The sequence below is a fragment of the Mustela lutreola genome, chromosome 1, assembly GCF_030435805.1.
Source record: "Mustela lutreola isolate mMusLut2 chromosome 1, mMusLut2.pri, whole genome shotgun sequence".
In the NCBI taxonomy this organism is placed as follows: Eukaryota; Metazoa; Chordata; class Mammalia; order Carnivora; family Mustelidae; genus Mustela; species Mustela lutreola.
In genome coordinates, this window is record NC_081290.1 from 261,235,625 (window position 1) to 261,259,961 (window position 24,337).

The following is a 24,337-nucleotide window of genomic DNA, read 5'->3' on the forward strand; positions in this document are numbered from 1 at the left end:
TTTAATGTTTTTGTTTCTAAGAGGAGGCAGGAATCAATCACTTCAAAGCAAGAAAGCACCTGGCTCTCCTTCCAGGATGTCCCCCAAAGTCATGTTGGTATGTGCCAAAGGTCACAAGGCAGTGGAGCGGCTAACTTGGGGGGCTGAGTGTAAACCCTAGACTTCCCAACGTGTAACCTTGGTCACTGGGAACAATTCAGCTAATTTCTCCAAATGTAGTTTTCTCTTAAGCCAAGTGAGATGATGATAGCACAGACAGAAATACATGTGAAACCCAGAGCAGAGAACCCCACACCATCAAGTTCCCCTCGAGAGAAGATATCCGGTCCGTACTACTTCTGGTCAGCTCCGTGCCTTCCCAGCACATTAAGAATCTCTTAGAAATGTTAGCATTAGTTCAGCTCTGTTTGCAGACAAACCTACCCAGCGTGAGCTGGCGGACTTTGACCACTGACGAGGGACTTGCCATGTGCAGGATGATTCATTAGGCCCCAAGGAGGGTTCAGACATGTAAAGCAAGGTTCATGCTCTCAAGAAGCTCAAAGTCTTGGGGTGCCTGGGTGGCTCAGAGGTTAAGTGTCTGCCTTCAGCTCAGTTCATGATCCCAGGTTCCTGGGACGGACCCCTGCATGGGCTCTCTGCTCAGCAGGAAACCTGCTTCTCCCTCTCTCCCTCCCCCTCCTTGTGTTCCCTCTCTCGCCATGTCTCTGCCAAATAAATAAATAAATAAAATCTTAAAAAAAAAAAAAAAAGAGAGACCCAAGGTTCAAAACACGTGGGCTAGGCAGGCACTTATCAGGACACACACTACCTGTTAAGTCCCACTACAAGGACACGAGGGAAATAGACCCATACCTTGAGGCTCAGTACCATCAAGACTAAGTTGGACAATGGGTCAGCATCCTTTGAGACACGAGGTGTCCTACTTATTACCCACTGGGTTTATCTTGCATCCATACCTCATTCTCTGAGAGAGAAGATCCTGTGGTTAATACCACCCAATATTAAACCCAATATGAAGGTTCCTATAAAGCCATACAAAGGCTGTTGGCTCTCCACTCACCTGGTCTTTGCAGTATTGCCTTTGGGTCAAGACACCCAATGCTCAGTCCATGGCATGAGACATAGTAACTTTCTGCAGAAAGAAACCTCAAAGCTTAAGGCCATTTACTGCGACCCTTGCTGATTTTAGCTCCCAGGAGCCCTCTCCCCATCTCCCCACTAAACAGCGCTCAGATTCTGCTTTAGAGAATCATTCCTTTCTTCGTGCCCTCTGGCCCCAGGGTGGGCACAGGACTCAAGACAGCAGCCAGACAGTCCCACCCTGGAATCCAAATGTTGAGAGAACATCCTGGAACTGCCCAAACCCTGGCTTGCTGTAGTCTGGTTGGATTCTCCCTCAAAGGCTCCCCCAGATTCATTTTTCTACATAAGTGAGTCAAAACTGGTTCTGTTTCCTAAAGGCCTCTGGGAGAGGCACTGCACTGCTCAGCCAAGGGGCCTTGCACATGGTCAGGACCTCCCTGGGCAGAAGGCCTAGTGAGCAAAGAGTTCCCTATAGTATTTTGTCTTGGACAAGGGAATGAAAGACGATGTGAGAAAAGACACTGGGAACCCAGAGCACCAAGGCAGTGCTAGGTTTTGATGAGGAAGCCCCGACCTGTGTCTGTTCGAGGTCGGGCGTGGACAGGAAGAAGCTGACAGACCCAGCACAGACTCTCTTCCTGCCCCTGGGCACCCGGCAGACACTGTTCTCCTTCTGGGCCAAGAACCACACCCATGCACTTGATTACATTTTATTTTCAGAAAGGCATCAGTCATTCCAGCCTGTTACATAAATTACATGAGCAAGGGAGTGAAAAAAAATGTTAATCCTGAAGTCCCACCTTCATCTGCAAAAAGCCAAGCTGTGAGACAGCCGAGATGATAAGAAAACAAGTGTCCTTCCGACTGCTGGATCTTGCGAATTATTCAGCAACAGCCCCAAGAAAAAGGCAAAACTCTTCCTCAAAAGGTGTAACACTTTTAGGGGTGCCTGGGTGGCTCAGTGGGTTAGGCCTCTGCCTTCACCTCAGGTCATGATCCCAAGGTCCTGGGATTAAGCCCCGAATCTGGCTCTCTGCGTGGCAGGGAGCCTGCTTCCCCCCCCCACCCCCCTCTGCCTGCCTCTCTGCCTATTTGTGATCTCTGTCTCTCTGTCAAATAAATAAATAAAATCTTAAAAAAAAAAAAAGTGTACCACTTTTTAGGAAACCAGGAGTGCTTCTGAAAGCCTCAACATTGGTTATTATGCTAATAACCTTGACAAATGTCTCCTCAGCAAATTGTGCTAAGTCAGCCAGGGGGCAACGCAGGCCCGGTGTCGTTGGCTAAACGCACCCCTGCTGCTATTCACGAGGACATCTGGAGGCCCCCCACTGCAGCCAGAGAGGATCCTGCCTCCAGGTTCACATAGCATCCAGACGCAAAAGAAGAGACCTGCTACCACTACTACTTAAAATAGGAACCCTTAATACTACGAGTCTTTTTTTTTTTTTTAAAGATTTTATTTATTTATTTGACAGATATCTCGAGATTACAAGTAGGCAGAGAGGCAAGCAGAGAGAGATGGGGAAGCAGACTCCCTGCTGAGCAGAGAGCCTCAATCCCAGAACCCTGGGACCGTGACCTGAGCCGAAGGCAGAGGCTTTAACCCACTGAGCCACCCAGGTGCCCCACTACGAGTTATTTTTAACAAAGAATGTCCCAACGTTCAGACTTTAACTGCGTGTGACAAAGCCAAGATACCCCACCAATCCGATGCAAAAGTTGAAGGGATAGTTTTCACACATCATTATTAGGTGCTAAGTTTCTCTACTGCAGACAAGCAAAGCCCATTCACAACTGAGTGATAGAGGAAAACTCAGATTTTAGCCACTGCTACCTTTCGGAAGACAGACCTGGGGAGTTCAAGGCCCTGCCGTGTGGAAAGCTCCCCTCCTTCCCTGCCAGACCCCCACGAGTTGAGACTACAAAGGTCACTGTGATCACCCAGCACTGAGAATCTCAGGGCCGCTCCCCAACAGCCCACATGTGGGAGCGTGGTCGGGCCTGCTTGGCAGCGCGGGAGCCATAAAGGGAGAGGATGAAAGCATTCCCTGGGAGAGGCTGTTGAAAAGAACCCCCTGTCCCAGTACCACCGCCCTCCCCCCCAGATCAGAGTATTTAAAAATCACCTCCAAGCCCTCAGAGGGGAAATAACCATGACCGGGCCCTGCAGAGGATCTGAGGTACTCAAGCTGTCCCTGCGAGGCTGCTCTTGTGAAAAGCCAAGGAAGGAACGTGCAGCCGAGCTCAGATCGCACGTGCTGTACCCTTTTATACCATGTCCCTCCGACTGGTCTTCGCTGCCCACAGGACTGACCTTCAACGTCTTTCAGAGTCTCTCTCGTCACCAAGTTGCCCAAACTAGTGTTAGTTTTGCCCAACGGGACAGGTGAAATAAAGCTTTGGGCATGCAGCAGCCAAGGAAATAAGGAGTATACGGAGACACGGAAAGTTTAGGAGAAGGCCTCCCAGTGTTGATTTAGAGACAAAGCGTCAAGGCTGCCGCCAGCAGGGGGAACAGCATCAGCGCTGTCATCCCAGAGACCCTGGCACTCCCGTTGCACAGGTCCTTCTGGCAACAGCTGTACTCGAGCTTCTTCAGCCCCAGGGCTTTGGAGATGGAGAGGTAGCTGCATTCATCAAACTTCCAACACTGGCGGTAAAAAAGTTTTGGATCTGTGGGGGAAAGATACACACAAGGGTAAGCAAGCAAGTGGGGACAGCTCTGTACCTGCCTCTGACCTCTCGGTTCTATTTCCTAGAACATAGCCACTTCCAGTGGTAGAGACATCTGGGTGGGAATGGGTATCCTTGTTGGGCTGGAAAAGGGAACAACTAGGCAAATGATGATACAGGTCAAGGCGGAACTTTTCCCTAATTCATCGGAGTCGGGAGAGTTTGTGCTGCAACAGCCAATCAAGCTGATGTTTTATTAGAGGTTTGATACAATTTTTAAGCCCATTTGCCCTTTGATCCAACAATCCTACTTCTAGAATTTACTCTAGGACATCACTTGTGAAAAAGGTTAAGAGAGATGCTCGAGAATGGTCACGGCATCACTGTCTGTCACAGTAAGAAACTAAAAGACAAAAATCAGTCCATTACTAAAGAAATATTTGAAAAAATTAGGGTAGAGTTCCATACAATGGAAGTCCAGGTAGGTAAGGAAGGACACAGGCCTGCATGTGTCAAAGTGGAGTCTGAGTTTAAAGAAATGTAGGAAAATGGATAAATTGGGACTCCATCAAAATGAAAAACTTTTGTGCCTCAATGAGCACTATAGAAAACAAAAGACAACCTGCAAAAAGGGAGAAAATGTTTGCAAACCATATAACTGATGAGTCTAGTATCCAGACTATAGAAAACACTCTCACAACTCAATAATGAAAATACAAACATGAGCAAAAGATGCAGAGATTTCCTCAAAAAAGATACACAGATGGCCTAGAAGCACAGGAAAAGATATAATTTGATATAATCAGTCACTAGGAAAATACAAATCAAAACCACAATGAGCTTTCCTTCGCACCCGCTATGACGGCTTTAACCCAGAAACTGGAAAAGAATGGGGGTTGATGATGAAGTGGAGAGACTGGAAACCTGTTTCCACCACTGGTGGGAAGGCAAAATGGCACTGATCCTCTGAAAAAGTCTGGCAAGTACTCAAAAAGTTAAAAAATAGAGTTACAGATACATTATGATCCAGTAATTCTACTGCTGGGCCTTTACCCAAAGAAAGCAAAAACACCAATTTGAAAAGATACATGCACCCCTATGCTTAAAGCAGCATTATTTACAATAGCCAAGACATGGAAGGAGCCCATATGTCCATTGATAGATGAATAAAGATGTGGTACACACACACACACACACTGGAATATCATGTGGCCATAAAAAAAGGATGAGATCGTGACACTGGAGACAACATACATGGAGGATACTATGCTTTCAGGGTACTAAGTACAGACAAAAAGACAAATCCTATATGATTCTACTCATAAGTGGAATCTAAAAAACAAATATAAATACAGAGAATAGACTGGTAGTTGCCAGGAGGAAAGGAGTGGGGTCGTTGGCAAAAACGGGTGAAGCGGAGAGGGAGGTACAGGCGTCCAGTTAAGGAACACATGTCACGGGAAGACAGGATGGTGTAGGGAATTCAGTCAGTGCCACTGTAACAGCAGTATAAGGGGACACGTGATAGGTATACTCGTGAACACAGCATCACGCACACACTTGTCAAATCCCTAAGTTAATCACCTGAAACTATCATAATATTGTGCCAACTATACTCCAAAAAAAAAAAAAAAAAAAAAAGAGTTACCATATGACCCAGCCATTTCACTTCTACGCGGGGTCTACCCAGGAGAACTGAAAACTACATTCACACACAAAAGCTTGTTCAGAGCAGCATGACTCAAAACAGCGACCAAGTGGAAACCCAGAAGACAGGTGAATAGAGCGACAAAAAGTGGAGTGTGATTCAGCCACAAAAAGGACTGGAGGTCCTGATACTTTCCTCGACCTGGGTGAGCCTTAAAGGCACTCTGCTTGGTGGAAAAAGCCAGTCACAAAGGCCACAGCCATTGCATGATTCAGTTTCCAGTAAATTCAGAACAGGAAAATCCAGGGAGACAGCAAGTAGATTAGTAACTGCCAGGGCGTGTGGGAAGGAGTGGTGGGGAGGGACTGCTAATGGATGTGCGATTACTTTTCGGGATAAAAATATTCTGGAGTTAGACAGTGGTGAAACTGGTGCAACCCTGTGAGTATACTAAAAGCCACTGAATTGTACACTGTAAAATGTACATTTTCTGGTACGGGAATTTGATCTCGATAGAATGGATGCAGACCAGGATGTAGAACAGGGGCCATATGCATAAATGAAGTCTAAGTCTGAGGGTAAATGCGCTCATTTTCTCTGAAAGACTCCCAAGGATTCTTGGGGTTGCCTTCCCAGAAGACTACCCTTCATTTATATATTTCTATATGAATTGAGATTCTTTTTTTAAAGTCATTGGGTGGATTTATTTTCAAAATATTTTAAACTTCATTTAAAAATCATTAGATGATTCAGTAATACAGGAAGAGTTTCCCAAAAAAACATGCCATTATGGTCCCAGTTTCTATACACATTGAAAAATAAAGGCCCAAAGTATCTACGCCATGTATCTTTTGTGGTTTTTGAATATTCAGAAAAACTATGTTAAGGGAAAACCAGTGTGCTGGTTGAGAAGCACTATGGTCAATTTTCCTCTCCAAAAATAAGTGTGCACCAAGATGGTTTGCTAGCTGCTGGACACACCCCGACAGAGAAGGGACTGTGCTGGCCCTGGGATCACTCTCTTACTATCCTTTGTGCTGGAAAGAAAAAAACACAAAAACAAAAACAAAAACCCCATACAGATGCCTACTTCCTTGTTAAGGACTTGTAACTAACTTAATTTCATTCCTAGCTGGGAACTTAACTATATTTGTAACTGCCGGTATAACTCTTCCATCTTGTCCCTCAGAGGGGACGAGCATTTGGGCTGGCTTCTAACGAAGTCTGGTCAAGTGGCAGAGGCCACAGACTGTTCCAGGGCCTCTATTTTTGATAAGTACTTAAGCAAGTACTTATCAAAGTACTAACATAATATTAGTACTAAGTGCTAATATTGAACTAGAGGATACTGTGAAGAGCATGAGTTACTGCCTTACGTGATCCTAACTAGGAACCGGAGCTGGAAAAACATTCAAGTTCCCAGAATTTTAACTGGAGGCGCCTAACAGCCTGGAGAAAGCTGACAGTAGTTGATTAGTAATTGCTACCAATGAATCATTTACTCGTGGCCTGCAGTGAGCCAAGGATTCTACTTCAATGATCTCATTTGCGTAACAACCTGCGATGGAGAGCTCCTCACCAGGCCACTAGCAGAATTACCCAAATAAAGTGGATTATCAGAGGTCCCCAGAATGTTAGAGTTTCTCTCTGCTGGGCCCATCATCTCTGATCTCTTTGAAGACTTCAGTTTGAGTCTAACATCACCAAGAAACAGTCCCTCATTGTCCTTGGCACCTCTAGGCATGCCCCTGAGTCAGAAGGTTATCATGGCAACGATCACTGGGTGTTGTCACCAAAGGCTTATGCCAGAGTCTAATAAGCACGTGGTTTATAGTTCTGGGACTGGCCGGGATGCCAGTAAATAGTGACTGAATGAACACCCAGCACCTGCCTCCTCTCTTCTAGACTTCATCTGTACAGCACCCACATAACCCTTTTCTCCTCTGACCCTGGGAGAGAAATGTTCCCCTTTTACAGGAGGGGAGGGGGTGGGGTGTGGCTAGAGTAGTGGAGTGATTTCTCCACTGGAGTACCTGACTTTTGACTCATGTTTGTGGGGACAGTGTGCCATGCGTCTCCCACGTGACATCAATCCGAGCTGGAGGGGGACTGAGGTGCTCTGGTAGGATCTGTCTTACTGTGAGTTATTTGCAGAACTGCTATCATCACATGCAAAGCTGAAGTCTTAGGACTTAAGTTCATGAAGAAGAAAAATATTTAAGATTCATATTATCCTTCTGAAAAATAGATTTTATTCTTTAGAGGAGCTTGAGATTCACAGCAAAACTGAGCAGAAAGTACAGAGTTCCCATTTAGCCCCCTGGGACCCCTCCCTACCCTAAAGAACCTGTTCTCAGCGTCCCCCGCCAGAGTGGTCTACTTGTGATAACTGACGAAATGACATGGATTCACCATTATTGTTCAAAGTCCGTGATTTACACTGGGTTTGCTCTGGGTGTCACGTGGGGTCTGACAAAGCAGGACAAATATCCACCAATACAGTATCTTACAGAGTCGTTTTATTGCCTTAAAATCCCGTGTTCCACCTTTTCATCCCTCCCTCCTTCCTAATAACCCCCGGCAACCACTGACCTCTTTACGGTCTCCTTGTTTTGCCTGTTCCAAAACGTTCTACAGCTGGAATGATCCACAATGTAGCCTTTGCAGATTGGCTTGTTCCACTTACTAATATGTACTGAAATTTCCTTCATGTCTTTTCATGGCTTGATAGCTCATTTCTTTTTAGTCCACTGTCTGGACGCACTACAACGTACAGTCTGTTGACCCATTCCCTTTCCAAAGGACATGTTGGTTGCTTCCAAGTCTTAACTACTACAAACATTTGTGTGCAGGCATTTGTGTGGACATGGGTTTTCAATTTCTTTGGGTAAATACTCAGTGACTACTGAATCATGGGTGAGAGTATGTTTAGCTTATTAAGAAACTGCCAAGCTGCACCATTCTGCATTCCCGCGAGCACAGAACAAGAGCACCCGCCGCACCACACCCTTGCCAGCATTTCTGGATTCTGACCACTCTGAATAGGTGTCTTGTTATTTGCGTGAACCACTTTTAAAAGCTGAACAATTCATTGTAAGATGAGTAAGCCCTGGGTATTTAATCTATAGCATGATGGGGCTAGTCACTAATACTGTTATTATGTTCTTGAAATTTGCTAAGAGGGTAGATCCTAGTGTTCTCATCACACACAAAAGGGGTAACTATGGGAGCTGATGGATGTATTAATGAGACCACTGCGGTAATCATTTCCCGGTGGACACGAGTTTCAGATCATCACACTATACACCTCAAGTATACATGATTTTTACCTGTCAATTATACTTTAATCAAGTTGGAAAATTTTTCGAAAAAGGTTTAACAATCCAGTAGGAAACACTGGGATTTGAGAGCTGGGAAAAAATTCTGGCTCTACTCTACCTCCTCTCCTCTACCATCCCACGGACACATTTCATAAATCAAAAGCCACAGGCAGAGAAAAGAAAACTCTCTGGAGGCAAGACAGAGGTTGGAGTTCAGAGCTCCTAACTGCGAATCTAATTCTCCCTCTACACATAATATTGCCTTTATTCTCTCATTTGGAAATTATACTTCTTGTAGTGGGGAAGTCCAAGAGACAGATGATCAGGGTCAACTTGACGGATGTACTCACTCATAACTGGTCTTCCAATATCTGTGGAATGAACGGCTACGTTCTCTCTGGGGGACTTACTGTGCTTTCCAGATTAATAATTAATGATTGTGGTCCTCTGGAAGCAGAGGACCTGTCCCCCAAAAGAATCAAGGACCTCCCATATAGGAATCAGAATCTTATCCACATTCCAGGACTTTCCATCAAAATGATCATCAGATCATCCAGTCTAACAGGATAACGCTGATGTGTCCTTACTTACTGAGGGATTTCTCCTTTCTAGGGAAATTAATCTTCTCCACCTTTCTATCAGGGTTTCTGAACTTGTGGGTCTCCCGATCCTTTTATGAGTCTACCGGACACGTTCAGCTTATTTCCTGATGATGCCCCTAGAAGGACTTTGTGGTATAGGGTATAAAAATAGAATAAGATTGAAGGGTGCTTTTATTTTTACTTCTTAAATGGTAACCGTTGCTTGTTGAATGCAGGTCTCATGAGAATGAGTGTGACACACATTTTTTTCCCATGCCCTCATCATCCCATTACCCTGAGGAGATAGGAAAGGGGCATGCTCTTACCAGCTTTGACCAACAGACATGCATCATGATTAACTGAACAAACATTGGTCTTGTTGCAGGTTTCACTGTCAATACAGGCGTAGCATGTCAGGCTATGACCTAGAGTCAGGAACAAAATCTGTCAGTGCTTGTAAGATCACCATTGACTTGTCCTCCTGACAGCAAAAGGGAGCCCACCACCACCACTGGTCCGGGGCCGAGGTCAGAAACTCATGGCATGCTTCCCTTCCCACACAAACCTGTAGCAGATACATTTTCTCAGCCTCAAACTACAGTTCCAGCAGCATTTTTTGGACCCAGAGAGAAGTGCAAAAGGAATCTCCATATTTTAAAATCCATATAACTGGGACACCTGGCTGGCTCAGTCGGTTCAGTGTCGGCCTTCGGCTCAGGTCATGATCCTAGGGTCCTGGGATCAAGTCTCACATCCGGTTCTCTGCTCAGCAGAGAGCCTGCTGCTCCCCCTGCTTGTGCCTCCCCCCACCTTTCTCTGATAAATAAATGAATAAAATTTTAAAGGTAAATAAATAAATAATAAAATCCACATAACCAGGAAATTGAGAAGATTCCCCTTACCTTCAACTAGAAGTGATTTAAAAACAAAAAGGAAATGCTTAATCTGTAATGTAATGAGATATTAAAAGGAAACTATCAGGAGAAAAGACTAACAGAATTCTATAAATGCCTTCCAGGCCATGACTACACTCTGTTTGATCACATTCTCCTAGACTGGTACTCAGTTATCTGGTAGTACCTATCTGTGTGAAAAGACATTTTCAAAAATGAAATCTGTAAAATCTCATAGAAGAATGTCATGTTAAACCCAGACCAAGTGTGGGTTTTAGAACCCAAGAGCTGACTCGTAGTTCTAAGTCCAAAGCCTACATTCATTACACAGGGCAGGGGAATTCTCCAGAAGGCCAGAAGAAAGTGGCCTGTCACTATCTGAGCACCACAGGAATCAAGCTCTCTGTAACATATAAAATGGCCACACTGCCTTCACCAGTGTGAAATCTCATTGAGCACGGGGCCCTCTGATTTATGAAGGTTCCAGATTAACCTTTGAAATGTCAGTCCAAAAAAGCTCCCCTGCCTACTTTGTTTGCAGATGACAAGACAGATGCCTGCAGAAGTGAAGCGGCTCACCCAAGGATGCCCGAAGGACACCCAAAGCAGCACAGCGGGAGACAGCCCCCACACCCAGGGGCCGGGCTCCGTCAGCCCACTCTGCCTCCTCCCTCCCACTGTTAGAGTTAGTTGTGCCTATGTGAGAGGGGAGCCACCATGAGAAGGGATGAAGATGTGATCTTTCTGGAGTCCTCTCCCTGTTCCAGACGTGTACACGGGCGTGGGAGGGGAGGATATAAGAGGGAAGAATGTTCTAGCCTGGATACTTGGGAGGGTCACCTGAAAAGGCTGTTCTGAGGACTGACTTCTCCTGGCTAAAGCCAGACCTCATTCGGCTTCTAGAGAACCTGCTGAAAACAGAGGAACAAAAGCTCACCCTTAACTTTTTGTGGGGGCAGAGACACAGCTAATGTGTTCATTTGGGGTGTGCAGGGATCCCGTATACCTCCAGGCGAAGTTCTGGATCTTGGCAGAATTGTCATGAGAGGTAGGCTCTGTGACCTCCAGCTCCGTGTTTGAAGAGAAAACCAGATCTCCCACGTTACAAAGGGAGAGTTGGGACTCAAAACTCAGGCCGTCAGTTCTGAAACCCGAGCTTGGTTTAACTGTGACGTTCTTCTAACAGTCCAGAGCAAAAGGAAAGGGCACAAACTGTGAGGGGATCCGACTCTGGGCTAATGGAGGTGAGAGGGAGGATTCCCTGCATTTTCCTCAGAGCCCAGGCAGCAGCCAGGGAAGCGTCTCCCTGTGTGGGCTCGAGTTCTGGAGGGACCCTGACTCTCTGTGGAAGGGCTGGGGACCTGTCACACCATGGGCGCTGGCCCCAAACCCAAGCAGATGCCGACTGGGGGAGATTGGGCACGAGGAGGTGATTCTAATCACAGGAAATACACCGGGCAGAAGAAGAGAGACGAGCATGTCGTGAGCCCCATCACCACCGACCCCAGGGGCCAGTAACAGAGGTGGGGAGAACAGGTCATGAGGGCTCTTTCTTCTCAGAAAGGGAAAGCATATCCAAACGTGTCCTTGGGCAAATTCCTTCTTTGCCTTAGTTCCCTCAACTGTAAGATGGGAATAACAACAAAGATCCCTCATGGGGTGGTTGGAAGGGATAAGCAAGACTAGGCTTGGCCCCGTCCCTAGGACACAGAAAAAATTCAGTCTAGAGTAGTTGCTAACACTAACAGTATCTCAGACGTGCTCTGACACGGCAGAGATCTCATCGCTCCTTGCGTCACTACTTCCCTTTCTGCCTCTCCCCCACCAAAAAAAAACTCTGAAAAACTGGCCGAACTAACCAGAGGCAGAAAAAAAACATTTGATCCTTATCATGAAGCAAAGCAAGTAACACAGCTGTTCCTTTTTTTTTTTTTTTTTTTTTTTTTTTTTTTTTTTTTTTTTTTTTAAAGATTTTATTTATTTATTTGACAGAGAGAGATCACAGGTAGGTAGAGAGGCTGGCAGAGAGAGAGAGGGAAGCAGGCTCCCTGCTGAGCAGAGAGCCCGATGTGGGACTCGATCCCAGGACTCTGAGATCATGACCTGAGCTGAAGGCAGCGGCTTAACCCACTGAGCCACCCAGGCGCCCTTTTTTTTTTTTTTTTTAAGATTTATTTATTTGAGAGAGAGACTGAGTGAGCAGGGGAAGGGACAGAGGGAGAGGCAGACTCCCCACTGTGTGTGGAGCCTGATCCGGAACTCAGTCACACGACCCTAAGGTCAGGACCTGAGCAGAAATCAAGAGTTGAACATCTATCTAACTGAGTGAGCCACCCAGGTGCCCCAGTAACAAAGGTGTTTCTACCATTAAAGAACTAAGACTCGGGAACATGCAACTACTTCCAGGAACCAGGGAGGGGCGGCTGGGAAGGAGTTCAGAGCACACTCTGGTGCCAGTCCACTGGGGCTCAAATTCGGGCTCCACCACTTCTGTGTGACATTCTACAAATTAATTCATCTCTTTGGGCCTTACTCTGCTCATTGCTAAAACGATGGCAAAAACAGGACCTATTCCACAGAGCTGACATGAGGATTCAGTAACCGAGTGTACACAAAATGCTGAGGACAGCGGTAGCCACATGAATGCTGCGAACGGGCTGCTGCCACTGCTTCTTTTTTTTTTTTTTTAATATTTTTTCTTTATTTATCTGACAGAGATCACAAGCAGGCAGAGAGGCAGGCAGAGAGAGAGGAGGAAGCAGGCTCCCCGCAGAGCAGAGAGCCCGATGTGGGGCTCGATCCCAGGACCCTGGGATCATGACCTGAGCCGAAGGCAGAGGCTTAACCTTAACCCACTGAGCCACCCAGGTGCCCCCTGCCACTGCTTCTAAGATTGTCCTCATTGTCCTCGTCATTATCACACAGCAGTCACCCCTGTGCAGAAGGAGCTCAGCACTTTAAAGCTGGGGCCCACTGGGGTCGCCAACAGCTGGTGAGAGGGAGAAACTTTAGCTGTTGCATGGACCCCCAGGCCTGCTCTCCCCTGAAAGCTACTGTCACACAGGATGGGGTGTCACTCAGGAAGGTGCTCCAAGGAGAGCAAGAATGTCATGTAGGAAGGACCTGTCACACAGCCCTAGACCTGTCACACTGGAAGGCAAAAGAAGCAAAGCCAGGTCTGAGGCCAGTGGCATCCACTCCATCTCCCTGAGGCCTAAGAAAAAGGAAGCTTCTGACCAAGGTGACCTAGATGCTCTAAATCCGTGTCCCCCGGACCACTCACCTGAACGGCAGAGCACAGCGAGGATGAGCAGAAAGATGAAGCCTCCTTTGCTTTCCATTGTGATTGTCCACAAAATCTGCAAGGAAGGGACATAGAGGCTTGTCATGCACCAACGAACGAAGAACTATTTCAGAAACCGACAGGAGGAAGGCCTGGAGCCTTCAGGAAACACGAGGAAGAAGTTGCACAGAAAGCAATGGTCTGGGGTGCTATGAGCCAAGGTGTGCTTTCCTGGTCCCTCCTCTTGCCCCCAGACCTCAGGTTACTGAAGAAATGCTCCCCGTCCTGGCCAAAGGGGCAGCTACTGGGAGTCAACGCAGAGCAGGCCAAGCGTCAGCGAGAGCCAGGACCTGCCCCAGCTCCCACCTACAGTGGCCAGGAGAAAAGAGTTACCTTTGATGAAACCTCAGTCCCTCCAAGTTGCAGTGGTTGTGATCATGCAGTGGGGATACCACTTTCTTCCCCATAAGGGCTACTGAGTCAAATAAGAATACGAGAAAAATAATACAGCGACTATAATTCCCACCACGCTGGCCCACCCCAAGATGCTGGCTGAGCATGGGGGCCTAGCAAGGGCCATCTCTCCAGGCCACGCCACTAAGTGTGTCAGACCAAAGCGGTGACCCTGGAGGGCACTGGCAGGCTTTCTGCACAGAATAGGAGGCAAGGGTTCAGCAGGCTCAGAAGCTCTGGCTCCCCGTCTTAGCAAGCGTGATGCAGACAGCGCCTTGTTGTCTGGGGAAATAAAGAGGGGTCCTAGTAACTTCGATGAACAGTGCCCTTACATTAATGCCTAAGTGTTGTGGCAGTGAGCATCAGGGGAGGAAACGGGAGGGCTGAAATGATTCAAACCCTCCTTTCACCTGACAAGGAAGCTAAAACACAGAGTGTTTCTTGTTGTCTAAGTCTAAGCCATGAGTGGCAGATCTAAGGGGGCTCCCAATCCCGCCGCTACTTCCCTGACCCCACCCCGGAACAAGGAAGCAAGAGCGCCTCTAAACCAGGGTGCGCACGCTCTCCTCCTCTCAGCCCCACGGGCCGGGACTTCCCGGGGCTCTGGCTGGGTGAACAGCCCCAACCTTGTTAGGAATGTCATCTCTATACCTCTGAAGGTCATCTGCTGCTCAGAAAACTGGTCAAGGTCAGGGGAGAGTTTGAGAAGCAGAAAGAACAGGTTCTGGCATTGCCCAAAGTCAAATACACAGAGGAGGTCATGCCTGGATGAAAGAGACAGGTTGCCTTCCTGGGTGGGGGACCCAGGAAGAAAATCAAACAGAGCCCGACCTTCCTTTCCAAGCTGAGTAACGTCCTCTTCCCTCTGGGGTCTTCAATATCTACAATAGCCTATGAATGGCCACCCCCGCCCCCATGCCGACCCTGCTGGGGCGTAGCTGCCCTCAGCAACCCTGCACAGTGAGGACGTGAGGTGGCCAAGGGCAGCGGTGGAGAGCTCAGACGCTGGTGGGCCAGAGGCCTGGCCCTTAGGGCCAGCTCAGTCACTGCCCCCCCGAGCCACTTTTACCTCAGCTGTAACAAGGGGGGTTGCAGAGGCCCTTCCCAACACCGTGAGGATTCAATGGGATAAAACAAGTTAAACGAGTATGTGCTTGAGATACAGCCAAGCACAAGGAAGCGGTGGTTGTCACCCACAGGCCTCATGCCCTGACCCGGACAGAGACGTCTACCGCACCTCCCATTTGAGAATCTGAGTAACCGCAGGTCTTTCTTCCTGTCCCCTGACCCTGAGAGGTGGGGGCCCTGAGGTCTCTGCCCCCTAATGGATGAGGAAGAGGCCTCACTCAGCCCCTCCTGCTGGCACCCCATGTCCCCCGCCTGGAGCCCCAGCCACTCTCCCCTCGCCAGTGAGTGACCCGGGCCTCAGCCCCCTGCCAGCTCCCCATGCCGCCTTTTCTCTCTCAGGAGTTTCTGGAGAGAGAGAAGGATTTACATGCTCAAGTGAGGCAGGGCTCCAGTCTGTGGAGAACAGCTGCCTGCGAGTGAGCAAGGGGAGGAAGGAATCTATCTGAGGGGCAGGAGCTATGCGAGCACAATGGCTACTACATCCAGAGTCCCCCCGGAGGAGGTGGAGGGAGCTCCCCACCCAGCTCAGGAGCTGGAGAGGCATCAGGCTGGCGGGAACTGCTGGGATCAGGTTCCCGGGAGTGGCCATTAGCGTGAATGACACCACCACGAGAGACAAAGAGGATGCCACGCCACACGGAGCAGGGTTCCTGGATGGACCACATGACAAAGAACCTCTCCTAGGAAAGGCTCATCTCTTAACAAAAGCAGAAAAGAAACCAAGAACTGGGGAAGGGAGAGGCTTTCCGGTCTGGTCTGGAGAGTTCGATCATGGCATCGGGAAGCTGTGGCTCTTCCTCTTCTATGGTTAACTCAACCTCTGAGCTTCTCTTCCTTCAGCCAGCCTGGGGATAAGGACACACACCGCAGGGAACAATGCCTGGCACTCGGGAGGCACTCAAAAAGCAGTTGCCACTACAGCCTTACTGCAAAGCAGTGAGGTTACAGGGAAGAAGCAGCTGGGTAGGGAGGGGGTGTTGGGGGCGAGGGCTGGGGGAGGGTGGGTGCAGTAGGGAGCCGTAGGTGAGGAACCCAGACAAACACCCTGAAATGAATGGACCGCGGACATCTCAGGCCCCAAACATCGAGCAGCCCCCAGCTCTTTGGGTTGGAAGGGGTGTCAGGTCTTGGTTTCAACATGCCACCCAGCTGGCTGAGGGTCACAGCAGGGTAACTTGGCTGCAGGAGGGCAGAGATCGTGGAGGAAGGAAGGGGCCAATGTGTGGATACCAAGAGGAAGCTGTTCAAACTGAAGTAGGACCAAGTCTTCAACAACAACCATGACAAAAATATACCATTTCCTAGGGCAAAACGTTGTTATGGAGTTGGGGGCGAGAGAGGACACGAAAGACCTGGTTGTTTTCAAGCGATTTTATAAATGCCCCGAAAATGTTGACAGTAGAGGATGCTATGCAGGATTCCTTATGATTTCTTATTTCTCTTCCTGACCCTTTGCTTTCTGCCATATTTTCCTCAACTGTTCTCTCAGGAGCCAGGCATGACTTCCATAATCAGAAATACTGGGGAAATCCGCACATAATAATGTTTCTCTTCGGGGAGGCATCTATCACCTATCTTTTCACAAATCTTTTTTCTCCTCTTCTTTTTTACTGTAAGTGTTTGGAGTCATTCTATTTATTTATTTATTTATTTGGGAGAGAGAGAGAGTGTACAGAGGGGGTGGGGAGAAGCAGACTCCCCGCTGAGCAGAGAGTTGGGTGTGGGACTTGATCTTGGGACTCTGAGATCCTGACCTGAGACAAAAAGCAGACGCTTAACTAACTGAGCCACCCAGGTCCCCCTTGGCAAGTCTTTCTCGGAATGAAAACACAAACAAACTGAACTTCCTGATTTCAAATATTTCCCCCTGGTCTAAAACAGCCCCAACTGGATACTTTAAATGATGCATGTTCATCGGATGGTGGCTGAGGCAGAGGAGCGGGACTGACTCCTCCAACCCACCCACGCCAAACGCTTCCATGCAAGTTGCACCCAGAGGGCCTCAACGCTCTCTTTTCCAAACATATGAACTCACTGAAACAGCCAAAGTGAATATAATGACTGCAAACAGACCATAGCCACTCTGAATAAGGTCCACTGAATAAAGATGGGTGAGCCCAGTGGAAACACCATTTTGGGGTTGTAAAACTCACCTGAAGCCAGCCTCAGGGAGTTTGGACAGGTTTTCATGGGAGGTTCTACACTTGACTCAGAAGTTCTGGCATCTCATCACAGGATGAGGTAAATGAAAATACTGCTTACTCACTCAAGGATACATACCCATTGTTTAAAATAGCAAACATCTGGCAACAGATGTGCCTGGAAGTAAATGAGTATATAATTCCTTGGGAGGAGTGCACAGCCATGAGGAATTAAGTATTAAGGAAAAAGCCAGTCTAAAGATAAGCTATAATTCTTATTCCTGTTTCTTTTTTTTTTTTTTAATTTTTTTAAATGATTTTATTTATTTATTTGACAGAGGTCACAAGTAGGCAGAGAGGCAGACAGAAAGAGAAGAGAAAGCAGGCTCCCTGTCGAGCAGAGAGCCTGATGTGGGGCTCGATCCCAGCACCCTGGGATCATGCCCTGAGCCCAAGGCAGAGGCTTTAACCCACTGAGCCACCCAGGCGCCCCGTTATTCCTGTTTCTTAAAGATACAATGCTTAGAATACCGTACCACCTTTTCTGAACATTTTCGGAACCTGTGGTTGAAAGAATGGTAGAACTATTGGTAGCTTATTCATACCGAAATATATTCTCTTAACAGTAGACCTTTTTATAGAAAGAGCCCTCGAAATGATAGCAGGGTGATAATGTACTTACGAACAATTTCACTTGTCGCTTCTTAACTTTTTATTTTTCTACTACTGAACCTGATTAGGTATAAAACATACATACTACCTTTCAGAATTGGCTTCTCTGAGGTAAAAAAAAGGTTTCGTGTACACATACTCTCCTGAGTCTGTCTTACAGCAATTATTTTAGTCATACTCCATATTTGTAAAACATGAGGCTCAGGGGATTTTCTAGAAGTCCCGAGAGAGAGAGACCTACATTCTAATCCCACACTGCTGCCAACTCACACGACCTTCAAATAGTCCAACAACCCTTTACTTCCACTCCTCACTTGTGAAAGGGTAATTTGGTTTTATATAATGATAAAACATAAGAATAAGACTTGAGAAGTTCATAGGCCAATGTGGACCAAAACATAGCAGGTTAAGGAAGAATCAAGTGGACAAATGCATGTCAGCCTGATCACTATTTACTCGCTCGGATCCGCTGAGACGAAAAGGAAGCTAAGACAATGCAAGGCGATTTACAAGCACAGGCATTCCCTGTCAAGTTCCCAAAAATGTTTTGGGTAACAAATTTATGGATAGTGTGAGCCTAGATTCCATTATTCTCCCAGATGCCATTATTTTAAAAGGAAAGCAAAGACATGTTACTGTCCATCCAAAAGCCCCAACCAGTCCTTCCAAATATCTATCCATTTAACGAGCCACAGGAATTTAACTACAAAGCATTTAACACACTAACTATTTAATGATGTAACTGAAACAAAAGAAAGGAATTCACTAGTGGGTCTCTTTACTACTGTGAAGTAGTTTCAGTCTCGACAACAACTGTCTGCTGGGAGCAGGTGTCCTACCAGGCACTGCATTAGTGACCCGCTGGACAAGCAAGGCCCTGCTCTTGGCAAGCTACCAGAGGTGGACACCAGCTAGCACTAAAGACTAGGAGGAACATAAAATAAGGACACAGCACTGGTTCTAGACCTTGAGTGGCCAAAAAAATCATCTGGAGGGCGGGTAAGCTCAGATGCTGAGTCCCATCTAGAGATTCTGACTCTCCAGGTTTCGGGACCCAAGATTCTGCATTTCTAACCAGGCACACATTGAGAACCACTGGGTTGGTGGGGGACCTGGGACAAGGGTCAGGCTACTTTAGATTGGGTTGGAAGCTTCTCTCACAATGTTGTGAGAGAAGCTGTCCGTTCTGATTAAATAATTAAAGGCTGCTTCTTTTACGGGCCCGTGTGATGACACTGGGGTCCAATGTCACCGAATGCCAGCTGTAAGCAAACACTTCTTTCAGTGAGCAAAAGTTATGGCCAGTTGCTACACTGGTGTTTACGTAACTACACCAAATCCTCCTACAATGCTGTGAAGTAAATTTAATTCCTGCCTCTGTTTATCAAAGGAGGGTACTGAGGGTTGAGGTAGAAACTGAACTAAGGCAACAGCGGTAGACAGGATAAATAACACTTCTCCCGGGAGATGTCCACACCCTAATCCCCGGGCCACCTTAGATGGCAAGTGACTTTGCAGAGATTAAAGTTACAGATGGTTCTGGATTATCCAGAATCACGTGGGTGATTACAATGAAGAGGATGAGGACGGCAGCAGTGTCTATCAGAGAGATGGGAAAACAGAAGCAGCAAGAGGGCCTCAGTCTGGAACATGTGACTCTTGATCTCAGGGTTGTAAGTTTGAGTCCCATGTTGGGTGTAGAGATTACTTAAAAATAAAATCTTGAGGTGCCTAGATGGCTCAACTGGTTAAGCATCTGACTCTTGATTTTAGCTCAGCTCCTGATCTCAAGGTTGTGAGGTTGAGCCCTGCACTGGGCTCCATGCTGGGCGTGGAGCCTGCTTAAGATTCTCTCTACTTCTCCCTCTGCCCCTATTCACCCTGCTCATACATTCCCTCTTTCACTCAAAAAAAAAAAAAAAAAAAAAAGCCTCCAGAAAGGACACAGCCCCAGTGAGGCCTGGGACAGACTTCTGACATAGGAAACTGCAAGGTTGATAAATCTGCATTAAGCCACCAAATTTGTGATTTGTTTCGGCAGCAGTAGAAAACTGGGACATAGAGCAGCATTTAAACCCAGGTCTGAGGTAAATGCTCTGAAGGAGAGACTTCTTGTGAATTGAGCTACTGAAATAAAATATTGAGCTGAGGCCATGGAAAGGAGACTTTACATCAGCACGGGTTGCAAGAGACTCACAGCAGTTTCGTCCCTGCTCCGAGGACTGTGGTGCCTTAGAGGCTGATGAAAGTTAAGGCTAGAAGTGTCCTCAAAAATAAAACCCAATGTGCTCATTTTCTGGAAAATTCTCAGAGGCCCAGGGTATGAAGTTACCTGTCCCAAGGCAACAAACTGTGGCAGAACAACACAAGGTGGACCCACTTCCATTCAGCAGGGGCTGGTAGCTCACAAGTGGGGCTTAGCATTACTGTCAGGAGGCCTGGAGCTTTGCGTACTTATCATCCTGGCCACATACCTCACCTGCAGGGGCCATGCGCGCAGAGATGCCCAGACAGAAATCAACTACTCAGTTCATCAGAAGGCAGAGGCAAAGAGAAAGCCGCCTTCATAATGGCCAGCCCCCACCCCCCAGCCACGCTGAGGTCCTGCTGGCAGAGACGACCACCCCAAAACTCTTTAAACCACATGAATTGGCAGCTTGCCTCAGGAGGGCCCGCCCTGCCATCTGTTCCAGGGCTGCCAAGTGCTGGGGAGCTTTCCCAAGAGGGCCTCTTCTGAGAGATCCTCCCCTAGGCCCTGCCCTTTGAGATTATGCGTGCAGAGTGGAAGGTTCAGCGAAGGTCTGCACAAAGATCGGGGGCTTAGGTAAAAATATGTCTTCCCCTTTGGAAAACCTCAAGCACCTCTGGGCTTGGCTTTGTTTGTGGTGGCCTGGCCCAACGTTATAGCTCCAGGAATTTTTAAAAATCTGCTTTTGTTCAAAAGCTTGGACCTGTAGCTATGAAAGATGAATTCCATTACACACCACAGTTGTCATCATTCCAAAGCCCTTTTAATGTGGGCTTTCATCTTCCAAACCATGCAGCATGATGGGCTGTTCTCCTTACATGAGGGTTCAGCAAAAGGTTTCCGGTTTTTGTTTTGAAAATACAGAAGCCCCAAGTTACAGGCCTGTGTGGATCTCAGGGAGGCTACTCTCTCCCCACCCTAGGATTATACATTTCCCACCACAGTAAATAACCACAGTTCGGGGAAATGTTGCCATCTCCTCAGTGAACATTCTGAGCTTGGTGTGGGTTTTTTGGAGGACTGGGAGTGAGATGCCCCGGTGGGGACCAAGAACAGCTGCTGTGGGTCACAGCAACAGTCCCTAAAATATTAACAGCCATCACTGTTCTCCACAAACAGGTGCCACACTGATTTCCACTAATTATCTCCGTTAGTTCTGATAACACCCTATGAAGAATGGGTCTATTATTTTACTGATATGAAGAGGAAGCTGAAGAGCTTGCTCAGGATTACCCAGCCAGTAAACAGCAGAGCCAAGGTTCAAACCCTGGGGGTATTGCCCGGCCCCTAACCACTAACCTGTGACACATGAAATTGGTAGGGAAGTGCAAACTCACCAGTTCTGCTCACTGCACACCAGGCTTCAAATTGTACCTGATTCTAGGCGGATTCCAGAGACAACAGATTAAGCCGGACAAGGCCGGACAAAGTGGTGGAAAGGAAGTGTTTCCCTGTGAACTGAACACCATCTCCGGGTTAACCACTGCCTTTGAAGTCTCTCCCTCCCTTTCAAAAATTTATTATCACATGCTAACATGGCAGAGGCGCTGCGTCTCTAAATCGGTAACATAGGGGCTGATTTGTTTAGAAAGAAGTGGCAATATTGCAGGTGAAAGGGGTGGGGATCTAGGTCTCCGCTGGGGGCCCCCTGACCTCTTTAGGAAAGTCACCACCCCGGGAGAACAGGATTTTTTAAGACTCAGCTGGTCACAGAGGGCGGCGCCTTCAAAATGGACACAGCGGACGGAAAACACCCTCGAAAAGGATACAATGATCGGCGCCAGCGGAGGGGGGTACTGTTTCACAAACGGGGCCTCCCGCGGGCACAGTGTCGGGAGCCGCGGCCAGCGTGAGTCACAGATGCCCGCGCTCAGTGTGCCACCTCCGAGAGGCCGTTTCCCGGACACCGGGCGTGTGTGCCAGCGAGGGGGCAAACGGGACACGTTAACTCGGCACCTTCCCAGCATCCGGGGAGAGCCTGCTTCTCACCGGCAACCACAAAAAAACCACGAGCTAACGTTTCTCTAAAACCCGGCTGTCAGACTCCGGGAGCGGTGGAGCCCCGCCAAGCACAACGCCACACCAGCCTCGGACTTAAAATGTCTACCTTTGGGCCCCGTCCTTTTCCCCACTTCCAAATTGGTACGTCTAGACCACGCCCGTGACCACTCGCCTGAGAGGGGAGCGGGCTAACCTCCTTTCAAGGCGCGATGTCCCCTCCCTAAGCTCCGACAGCTTCCCCACAGATTGACGAGGGCAGGCGGCGGGGTTCCGGGAAGATCCTGCCGCCGCCATGGAGGGCACCGCGCGCCGAATCTGGGGTGTTTCGGGAAGAGCGCCCTCTTCCTCCCCCGTTCCCCGCGCTTCTCTTTTGGTTCACAAAGGAAGCCAGCGTTCCGCCGGGCGCCCTGGGGAGTCCCAGAAAGGCCACCAAAGGCCTCGGGTGCAGGGATGTTGCGGGCCGCGGGCGGCTCGGAGGGGTCTGGAGAGGACGGCCGCAGCAACCCCCTGCTTCGGGGGCCTCCGCCCGCCCGGACCCAGAAACCGGCTTAAGCTCGCTGGGGCCGCAGGCTCGGGGAAGGTCGGGGTGCTGCTCGGGCCCTTCCCCGCCTCGGACCTTACCTTCCGCAAACCCGTCCCGCTGCTAACACCGCGCCCTTTGCGCGCTCCGCCCCGCCCGTCTTTATAGCCTGGGTGGGCCGGACTCCGCCCCCTCCCGCAGGCCACGCCCCCACCGAGGCTCCGCCCGACCCGAGGGCCGCGGTCTGGGAGTGCAAGGTCACCCGGGTCCTATCGCGGGGTGCCAGCCTGAGCCCTTGGCACTTACCCCGCGTTCTCAGAACACCCGAGCGCCGGCCGGGCAACCAGCTCTGGCCATGCAGCCGGGCAGCCACTCCTCGCAGGGTGACAGGCTCCCCGCCCAGGTTCCGAAAGAGAGGGAGACCTCGGCACGCCTGGGTGGCTCAGTCGGTTAAGCATCTGGCTTTGGCTCAGGTGGTGATCCCCAAGTCCCGCACGTGGCTCCCTGCTGCTTCTCCCTCTGCCTCTCTCTCATGAATAAATAAAAATCTTAAAAAAACAAACAAAAAAACTGTGAGTACGAGTAGATTGACCTTTAAAATCCCCAAGACAGAAAATTTATAGTGTCCTCCTCCGATTTGGTACAGGAAACAAAAATATGTAACTCCCTGAATTCTGATGTTCCCTTCATTTAAAAATATAATGTTTCAAAAAACTTTCTTGTGCCGGTGCCAAGCTCCCACTTTGGCAGGGCTGGCTATCCAATCCGGCTTGCAGCCCCAGTCTCCTTTGAAGATTTATTTATTGAAGATTTTGCTTATTGGACAGACAGAGATCACAAGTAGGCGAAGAGACAGGCAGAGAGAGAGGAGGAAGGAGGCTCCCTGCAGAGCAGTGAGCCGGATGCGGGGCTCGATCCCAGGACTCTGGGATCATGACCTGAGCGGGAGGCTCAGAGGCTTTACACCACTGAGCCACCCACGTGCCCCCCGCCCCACAGTCTCCTTTATTTTGCACGAGTGCCTAAGATACATTTTATGCAGGGAAATCATATGATAACCAATTATGACATGTGCCTTCTCCAATGACCTACCATGACCTACCAAGCTACCTCTGGTGGCTTTGGGATGTCAGGGAATGACTTTCCACTGGTGGTGCCCAAATCTTGGTTTTCCTCTCAATGAATGGGAGTCTCAAACCAGGACTTGCTTTGATTTAAAATGTGTCTGCTTAAAACAGTGAATATATGTTATTTCCTTGTTTACGGAACTCTTTCATATGCATTTTCTCATACACATCCTGTTAGCTGTTAGCTATCCTGTTAGCTGTTCCCTCCTTGAACTCTTGGATTCTGAGATGCCATGCTCTCCTAGTTTTGCTTCCAGCTTCTTGATCTTTCAGTCTTGAGTCTTTTCCACTACCTCTTCTAAATCCGGTGTTGCCAGGATTGGACTGAGTCCTTTGCTGTGTGCTTCCTCGGAGAGGATACTGCATCCGCTTAGTTTTGCCTTGGGGATATGTATGTTTGCACATCATTTGCAAATCTTTATTGTCCATCCCTGACCACTCTCAGTCTTCCTATTCACACCCAACTGATTGTCGGAAACTGTAAGGCCTACAAGGCATCTTGAATTCAAAATATACCCAAATCTCATCTCCAGTGTCCAACTTTATTTCCTGCATTTTCT

General features: G+C 48.3%; 1 protein-coding gene across 1 annotated transcript; it reads right to left on the minus strand.

Moving 5' to 3' along the window:
- Positions 1-1,782: 1,782 nt before the first annotated feature.
- Positions 1,783-22,854, minus strand: CD59 (CD59 molecule (CD59 blood group)). The gene is made up of 4 exons (XM_059139372.1): positions 22,752-22,854; positions 13,488-13,563; positions 9,638-9,736; positions 1,783-3,762 (listed from the first exon to the last, which is right to left on the minus strand). Exons 2-4 carry the CDS (start codon positions 13,543-13,545, stop codon positions 3,566-3,568), a joined length of 354 nt encoding a protein of 117 aa, XP_058995355.1. The 5' UTR covers positions 13,546-13,563; positions 22,752-22,854; the 3' UTR covers positions 1,783-3,565.
- Between the last annotated feature and the right edge of the window lie 1,483 nt (positions 22,855-24,337).

What these genes read in the sequence shown, in the direction of transcription:
- CD59 (XM_059139372.1), bottom strand. Translation starts at nt 13,545, where the DNA reads ATGGAAAGCAAAGGAGGCTTCATCTTTCTGCTCATCCTCGCTGTGCTC. An exon ending in CGCTGTGCTCTGCCGTTCAG is followed by an intron (nt 9,737 to 13,487) that starts GTGAGTGGTCCG and finishes TCCTGACTCTAG; the next exon opens with GTCATAGCCTGACATGCTAC. An exon ending in ATGTCTGTTGGTCAAAGCTG is followed by an intron (nt 3,763 to 9,637) that starts GTAAGAGCATGC and finishes TTTCCCCCACAG; the next exon opens with ATCCAAAACTTTTTTACCGC.